Source organism: Callorhinchus milii, unplaced genomic scaffold (genome assembly GCF_018977255.1).
Source record: "Callorhinchus milii isolate IMCB2004 unplaced genomic scaffold, IMCB_Cmil_1.0 Scaffold3, whole genome shotgun sequence".
Classification (NCBI taxonomy): domain Eukaryota; kingdom Metazoa; phylum Chordata; class Chondrichthyes; order Chimaeriformes; family Callorhinchidae; genus Callorhinchus; species Callorhinchus milii.
The window spans coordinates 32,043,945-32,052,628 of NW_024704744.1; the positions used below are offsets into that span (position 1 = coordinate 32,043,945).

The following is an 8,684-nucleotide window of genomic DNA, read 5'->3' on the forward strand; positions in this document are numbered from 1 at the left end:
TGTTGTTTAGAAAAGGCAAAAGATAACCTGTTTGTACTGCATTCGGAAATACCGTTGTGTGTATTATGAAGTAGATTAAGACAAGGCACCTAAAATCCTCAGTAACTTTGCCTTTTAATATTGCGCCCTTATTAACAATTCACCTCAACTGGTATTGCTACAAGTAGGGTGGAGAATCGCAGAGCGTTGAAATATACAGACTGACACTTAGATCAGCAAGTGTGGCACTTCAATATATAGGTTTGAGAGACACAAATATGGAAGCAGATCACGGCACCAAAATAATTGATATGTCACTCCTACAAGGTGACGCTTGGCAGATATCAGTCTTAACACTTTCAGCAAAAGCTGCAGAAGATCTTTGGTCAAGACACATTTGCAGTGGTGCGGTTCAACTTTTAGGTTTTGGTGTCCAATTAATAAGAGTTTTGTGTTTAAAATGTGGGCGACTGGAAAGATGGTTATTTCGAGCAACATAGGGTGGAAAAGATTTATAGGTCAGTCCGGAGTGTTAAAAGTACCAGGCTGTTTTGTAAATTTATCTTGGACCTGTATTGCAGGACTCCGCTTTCATTTACCTGAAGGAGAATTTAATTCCATAATCCGAAAATTCAGATCACTTTATTGGCAATTTTTCTTAAACCCGTGACTACGCTTTGCCCCTGTCAGTCCCAGTCACAGAGGATAGAGTGGTGCTGCTTTATTTTTTTTAAAAAAATGAACCAAATTTCAAAGGCTTGCAACATTCAGAGCAAAGAGGCACAACAGTGTGAGGGTGTACCCCCCCACTCCATGTTATTGCTGGTTGCTGCTGCAGACATTGCTGACTGTTACAGTGGGCAGTAAGCAGAGCGGCGGTGGATGGATTCAGATCACATTCCGGTTCCTTTGCTGCTGAGATTTGTGGACGCCCTTCAGTTTGGGATGTTGAACGATTCCTTAAAGTTCCCACAAAACGTGACAAAACTCCATGGGTCCCAAAACGTGCACTAAAAATAAACTGAAACGACAGATCAGGTGGTCAAAGGTAAAAAGCGAATCGTTATTTAGTCCTCTGTTCCACCAGCGACTAAATCACGTCCTGGGCTTTCTAAACGGTGGACTTGTTGCAAAGTCAAATGTCTCAAAGTTCAGGTTGGGCTGCAGAGCAATGAAACATCACCGGGCAACATCAAACAAGGCACATTGGAGTGAGGATCCCCCCGGGTGAGCACAGCGACTTCTCTCAGATCAGCCAGGATTCGGTGTAGTCCATTGCGGGCGGTTTGCAGGCCGTGTGCGGAGTCGGGGCAGGTGGCTGGATTGCGGTCACTGAGAGTCGTAACAAAAGCCCTTCAACGCGTATCCATCCCCCGCACTCCGCACTGCACGGGTTGAGTGTGTTTAAAGCTCAGGGTTGAGCGACTGACAGACTGACTGATGTTTTATTGCAGGTGGTGGAGCATCGGCTGAGCTCTGGAGAGATGTAGATTTGCATTTTTTCCCCTCTCTTTCCCATTAACGAATTGTAGACATTAATATCATTTTGTAGGGTCTTTTTTTTGCAAATGTCAAACAAGTTGTGCTGAGCTGAGCTGATGAGCTGGGCTGGACTGATGAGCTGGGCTGAGCTGGTGAGCTGGGCTGGGGCTGGTGAGCTGGGCTGGGGCTGAGCTGGGCTGGGGCTGAGCTGGGCTGGTGGGCTGAGCTGGGCTGGTGGGCTGAGCTGGGCTGGTGGGCTGGGGCTGGTGAGCTGGGCTGGGGCTGAGCTGGGCTGGTGGGCTGAGCTGGGCTGGTGGGCTGGGGCTGAGCTGGAGCTGGGCTGGTGGGCTGGGGCTGAGGGGCTGGTGGGCTGGGCTGGGGCTGAGCTGGGCTGGGGCTGAGCTGGGCTGGTGGGCTGAGCTGGGCTGGTGGGCTGGGGCTGAGCTGGGCTGGTGGGCTGAGCTGGGCTGGTGGGCTGAGCTGGGCTGGTGGGCTGAGCTGGGGCTGGTGGGCTGGGGCTGAGCTGGGCTGGTGGGCTGGTGGGCTGAGCTGGGCTGGTGGGCTGGGGCTGAGCTGGGCTGAGCTGGGCTGGTGGGTTGGTCTGGTCTGGGTGTCCGTCTCTCGCTGTGTTGGCTGCAGTGGCTGCCGCAGCGCTTGGCTGTGTTTCCCCGGGAGGAGAGGAGAGGAGAGGAGAGGGGAGAGAGGCGGAGGTGGGGGTGGGGTGGGGGGGCGGTGGTGGGGGGAGAGCTCGGTTTGCCCTCCCGCCGCCTCCATCCCATCCCATCCCATCCCATCCCATCAGAAAGCCCCGATCTCGGTGCCCCAGGGTCTGTACGGCTTCCCCCCGCCTCCCCCTCCCGCTCCCCCTCCTCCCGCTGCCGCTCCGCCGTTGCCGCTGCGGCTGCCGCCCCCGCTGCCGGCGCCGGGCACGGCTGCCGTGCCGGGAGGGCTGAGCGCGGGGCCGCCGCCGGGTGCCAGCAGCGCGGCCGGGAAGCTGCCGAACGAGAGCGGGAAGGTGTGGGCGGCGGCGGCGGCGGCGGCGGCCGCGGCGTGGACCGTGGCCGAGAGCGAGAGCAGCGAGGTGGACAGGGGGGGCAGGCAGTGGGCGGCCACCCCGCCCCCGCCCCCCGCCGCCCGCCACCCCCGCCTCCCCGTGAGCCGCCGCCGCCGCCGCCGCCAGGGTGGCCGTGAGCAGCGCCGAGCCCCCGGGGGGCGGCGGCGGGGCTGGAGGGTGGTGGTGGTGCTGCTGGTGCTGGTGCTGCTGCTGGTGGTGGTGGGCGGGCAGCTCGGCGGCGGCGGCGGCGGCGGACAGCAGTCTGGCACAGCCCGGGGGCAGGTCGCCGGAAAGTGCGTGGTGCTGCAGCAAAGCGGCGGCGGCGGCGGGGAGCTGCGGGTGGTGGTGGTGGTGGTGGAAGGCGGCGGCGGCGGCGGCGGCGGTCCGCCAGTGGTGCGGGTGCGGGTGCGGCTGCGGGAGCGGCTGGTGCCGCTGCTGGTGCTGGTGGTGGTGGTGGTGGTGATGGTGGTGGGACACCGGCGACGGCAGCACCGCCGCCTCCCGCTGACAGGCGCAGCTGTTGAGGTGGGAGACCAGGCGGAGCCGCAGCGGGTCCGAGGAGTCCAGCCCCTCCACCGAGCTCAGGTACCGGGCCACCTCCGACAGGCACTCGCGGAAGCCGATGCTCATGAAATCCATGGCCAGGGCGTGAGCATCAAAAAACCCTGCAACCCGGAGAGAAAGGGAGACGAGCTCAGTGCATTGCTGCTTACAGCGACTTTACTACTACTACTACTACTGCTGCTGCTGCTGCTGCTAATAATAATACTTGCAGTTGATTACGCTGTGAGACGTCTCAAAGCACTTCACAGAATATAATCATTATGACCCTCGCATTTGATATAGCGCCTTATCACGTCTTTTCGAGACGTCTCAAAGCGCTGCACGGAATAGACTGTGACGTGCATTATTTCTGGGCGAAACCCGGCTGCCAATTGCGCGCAGCCCCGTCGCACAAGCAGGCGTGGATTGAGGCGACCAATTTTATTGTTGGGTTTTTATTTTCTTGAGGGATTATTATCAGGCGTGTGAAGTAAGGAAACGTGCACAAGGTTTTGCCCTGCAGGGAATCGAACCTGGGTCTCTCGCTTGCAAGGCGAGTGGCTCTAATCACTGAGCTACACTCCTAGCATAGTGTAAAGTGGATTGACTCTGTATTTTGTGGGTGAAACGTGGCAGACAATTGTGCACGGCGTTGTCCCACAAACAGTCGTGGATTGAGTAACCACATTTATTTTTGGAGCGATTATTACCCCCAGAAAGTGATCCGCCAATCAACAAACAAAATAACATGGTTTCAAGTTACTGCGAGGTAAATAGGCGTGTGGAGTAAGGAAATTTGCCTAAGGTTTCACCCCACCCAGAATCGAACCCGGGTTCTCTCACTTGCGAGATGGGCGTGCTAACCACTACACTAAATTTCACGTAGCACAGTTACGTGGCACTCCACTTAACTTTCCTATCTGCATTTACGTGTCCCAGCGCTTTGCGACGTCCTGCCAATGTGAAAGGCACTGTATAAATGAAATTTGTTGTTGTTGTGTTTGCCTACAAAAATACTCAATGCATTTAACACCAATTGCACTAATTAGTTCTTTTAAAACGTATTGCTTTGAGAGACTCTAAGTTATAATCACTTTTAAAAGTTACAAGTTTTTGCAGAAGAGCAATGCAGCCCCATTTTTGGTATGTGGATATGGTGTTAAAAAAATACAGCATATGGTTCCCTTATGATCCAGTGGGTATTGGCACTGCCTATTGTAAGCAGTAATGTTAAGTTTATGTTACCAGTTATCCAGCCTCAGTATTCCTGCCACTGCGGACTGGCCTCCACCATAAAAATGGTGGTGTATATAGTAGCTTGGGCAGCTGAACTAGTACAGAGGATGCTTGTGCTATCACTGTCATCCTTCTCACTGGCTAAACTGTCTTAACACTCGACCGTTTTGGAGTATACACATTCAACAACAGCAGCTTGCACTTATATAACGCCCTCCATGGAGGGTTGAGTCTCAGAGCGCTGAACAATAGCAGAGCCCGAATCCGAGCCGGGGGCGTGGGGGGGGGAACATTTTGTATTATTCCCAACCACCATTATCAGGTTGTGTCTTGGTAGTGGAATCCGGGAGCAATGTCACCTGAAATTCATACACCACTCCTGACCACCACTATTGGTAAGTGGGCAGCAGCTAATCAGGGATATTATGTCAAATATTCCAAGTATGCACAAACTGAAAACCAGCACAATTTTCATGCGAAAATGAAATTGATCTACCCAAACCTTGATTCTTGGCAAACTGCACCAAATACTTTCCAGAATTAGGTAGGCAGGGGAGGCAGTGTGCACACCATTCCAGACAAAGGTACACTTCCATGCATAGGTGGCATGCATATGTGGAAGTGTATCCGCTTGTGTACTTTTTAGCATGGTGTTGAGTTTCTGCATGTGCTAGACCATAATTGTTGTTTATTGCCATCAGCAAAATAAAATTGAGACAAAACAGATTGGACTACTCCTGCAAACTAACCCACCTAGTCTACATACTGTGAAGCCAAACTAACATTACTGCTGTTCAAAATCATACAATTTAATCGCAGGAATCTGCCAGCCACGCCGTCATCCAACTCGCTACACTAACATTTCCAAAATGGGCAAAAGGAAGCACAATATAAATCCACTATAAACCGTATAGTCGCCAAATTGAATCCCTGATCTGTCGTGAATTATACGGCAGACGGGTCTCCGCGCCTCTCCACTGGAGGGGGGTTCTGTTCCTGATTATTAGCAGTCACCCCTGCTGGAAAGTATCATACTTGCATTGGCTTAAGGCAGACTTGTGCTCGACTGTGGTGCTCTCCAATAATAAAATAGTTTTTCGACACTCACTGTCTGCTTAGAGGCCTAACACACTCACTTGGTTGAGATACCGATGGTCAATTGGCACCTGTAAAACCCCATCACAGAATGAATCAGAGCTATTGAAAGGGCAGAGAAAATGCCTCCCCCCCCCCCAGCAGGTTGCATGTCCCCTGCCATTTACACCAATTAGTTATTGCTTTGAGAAGAGCAGGATTAAAAATTATACTTCACATGAAATCACAAGTCACATGAAATAATTTGTCCAGTCAAGGACTCTCGTGCACCACCTTACTTACACCGTATACGATTCAAGCCACAAATCTTCAGATCTACACATGACAACGTATGTTCACTCGTACTTTTCTCGTCGGGTCAGGTCGGGTCAGGCCAGGCCAGGACATCATCAGACAGGAGAGGCTGGAGAGGCGTCCTGCCGTGAGAGGCGGATGGACGGGGGTGTGTGTGTGTGGGGGAGTGGGGGGGGGGGGGGGGGGGGGGGTACGGCACGTTGACAATAGGTGGCAGTGTGGAGACATTGCTGAGAGGCCATGTTTGTGTTTGTTTTGTCTCTCTGGGCAGGTCTGGCTGTTCCCTGCAAAAAGCCTAAACAATCTCTGCATGCGGCTCCCTGGCTGCACAGAGCGCTCACTCCCGCAATGTTAGGAAAGCAAACAGAAGTCGGGGTCAAGTGCTGGCTTTGTCCCGCCGGCTCTTTCCCACGAGCTCAATGATGCCATTAGCATTTTCACTGCACTCAACCCGGGGCCGCCCACAATTGTCAGCGCGCTGTTTGCTCAGATTACTTCTCCAAATCGCCTCTGAAGAGCCAGTCAATTAACTCCTTACCTTTACCTCCGGTTGCCCGAAGCATCTTTAAGTGATCCACTGTCATCTGCAGTATTTCCGCTTTCTCTAACTTAGCCGATCCCTTGAGGGGGCAAAACACAACATTTGCAACTGGTTTTTTTTCTGAGACCCAATTCTGCTCCCGTTTAAATCTATTAATTAACGCGTCCCCTTCGCCTCGCTATAGTATTTCGACCAGGTAGAACATGCAATAAAATCGCATCCACTCATTAACAAATGATTATGAATGCATTAGGTTTGTCACTGTGTGATAAGCATCTGAAGCAACAGTTGAAAGACACGTTGGCGTTTGCACAGTTTAACACACAAACCGAATATAAAAATCAGGCTCAGCGCCTCCCCGATAGTTACCTGCTTCTCAAACGCAGTGGGAACCAGCCGACGCAACTCTGACAAACTGTTGTTGATCCGGTCTCGACGCCTTTTCTCAATGATCTGAGCAAAAGTAAACCAACACTCGTATCAAAGACAGGTTCTATGCATTCGTTAGGCAATCGAAGTGAGTGCACAGAAAATAAACCACTTACTCCTCTCCTCTTCTTCCTGGCCATAATTTGCGAAGTTGTAGAAGGGGAACCGGATCTTATGATCGAATTGCTGTTCTGTCTGTAGAAACAACAGAAACGATGGTGCAATCAGTCTTATTCCGAGGGGAGGGGGTGGATTCACAAGCGGAACTGAACAGGTGTTTTTTTTTCCCCCAAAAAAAGTTTTTTTAAAAAAAACACACACACACACAGAAACAGAAAAAAGCGACACGAAACTCACCCCCCGTAGTTACTTTCGCTCCCCACGTCTATGGTTTCGTCGATCTCGCTGTCGGAGGAACTGTCTTCGCAGGGTCGCTTCATCGCTGCGCTGGGAGGGAGCAGTGCAGAGCAGTGCAGGCGGTGCGGTGCGGCTGTCCCTGCGCATGGCCGGGAGGCTGAGCCCCGTCTGAGGCTCTTTCCCACGGTATAAGCTATATCAATGTTGCAATGTCTCGCTGAGCTCACGCTTCCCCCCTCCCCCCCCTCCCTCCCTCCCTCCCCACACCCCCGGGAGGGCGATGATTGACAGCCCGTCACGCCCCCCCTCGCCCAGAAATCTCCTCTCCCATTGGCGGAGAGGCGCCGTGACGTCGGGGGCCCTACGTCAAACACGCGGGTCGGGCAAAGCGTGGGAAAGCTCTGGGAAGGTCTCACTTAAAAGGGAATGGGCTCTGCAGACTTTGAGCTATTTTTTTTTGGAGAGAGGGAGGGAAGGAGGGGGAAAAATATCAGCTAACTGCTTGCAGTCAGACTGTTTTGATGAACATTAACCTTCTCGTCCCCCCCCTTTTTTTTACACACACGGCCTTCTACAGACATCTACAACATATACACACGTCTTTCACTGCAATTGGCCATAATTTTGATTCTCCTCTTTTCTTTCTCTCTCTCTCTCTCTCTTCTGAAAGTTATTAACGTTCTCACATTCTTGCCGACGAGTTCGGTTCCAAAAATATGACTTGCAGATTGATTGGGTTTGAATTGCCGGAGAGAAGCCGCTGCGGTTTGTAATGGGTTCGAAACTCGTGAGCACTTTTTATGTTTTCAAAACATTTTCAATGGGATTTATGCCGTGGGCTATAAATGCTAAAGTGTCAGTCGATCTGCCCCGTCCACAGTGTAGAGCAGTTAGTTATTTACATCCTGTTTAATATTTTGGCATAGAAAGAAAGGAGGAAACCTGCCTCTTGTTGTGCAGGTCAGACATTTCTTTCAAATATTAAAAAATATAATAAAATGGGACATGTTTACAACTCAGATTGTCTTTCTAAATAAACTCTCTTGTAATACATCTTTGTGCGTGGAGCAAACACACAAAATCCCTGCCTGTTTAAAACCTGAACTATAACAAACACACAAGTTAAACCAGGTAGGTACCTCTCGGATACCATCTACAAAACCCTGGAGTCAAATCGCAGACACGGATATGCCGTGTAAGTCAAGCTTTGTGTGTTTAAAGTGACCATAGACAGCGAAAGACAGAAGCGCCCATTGATGTTCTTTTTTTCTTTAAAGAGTGGCTTTTGTACTGGTTGCATGGCTAAGCTGTGGTATAACCGTGTGAACAGAAACAGGACACTCGTCTTCAGCACTTCCCCTGTAATTTGAACTTTCGGAATTACACGCTGCCTGCAAAGAGGGGGTTTGAGAAACATTACAGCACCCTGTGTGCATACCTCCAACCAAGGTGTTCTGGCAGAAATAAACAGACTAAACAGCAAACACACTGTTGGCCGCTATACAATGACATTGTCAAATGCGTGGTAGACATTCTTAGCTATTTATTTATATCACGGGGTGTCAATAATTATCTTTATAAATTAGTGAGAGAGAAAAAGTGATGGGCTCATGGGGTTATGTGTCTGATTATTCACGCGCAACTAAGTTTACAGCTTACTGCTGAGTCCCGTTT

The 8,684-nt window shown here is 51.1% G+C and overlaps 1 protein-coding gene across 1 annotated transcript; it reads right to left on the bottom strand.

Moving 5' to 3' along the window:
• Positions 1 to 2,259: 2,259 nt before the first annotated feature.
• Positions 2,260 to 7,256, bottom strand: hey2 (hes-related family bHLH transcription factor with YRPW motif 2). Its single transcript, XM_042332824.1, has 6 exons — positions 7,011 to 7,256; positions 6,770 to 6,848; positions 6,594 to 6,677; positions 6,222 to 6,303; positions 2,913 to 3,180; positions 2,260 to 2,455 (listed from the first exon to the last, which is right to left on the bottom strand). Exons 1-6 carry the CDS (start codon positions 7,091 to 7,093, stop codon positions 2,260 to 2,262), a joined length of 792 nt encoding a protein of 263 aa, XP_042188758.1. The 5' UTR covers positions 7,094 to 7,256.
• Positions 7,257 to 8,684: the final 1,428 nt, after the last annotated feature.

Excerpts from the sequence above, each read along its gene's own strand:
- hey2 (XM_042332824.1), bottom strand. The coding sequence starts at position 7,093 with ATGAAGCGACCCTGCGAAGACAGTTCCTCCGACAGCGAGATCGACGAA. Across the intron at positions 3,181-6,221 it reads TCGGGCAACCGGAGGTAAAG|GGTTTTTTGATGCTCACGCC; the intron begins GTAAGGAGTTAA and ends TCCGGGTTGCAG. Across the intron at positions 2,456-2,912 it reads CCGCAGCCGCACCCGCACCC|CTTCCCGGCCGCGCTGCTGG; the intron begins GCACCACTGGCG and ends CTCGTTCGGCAG.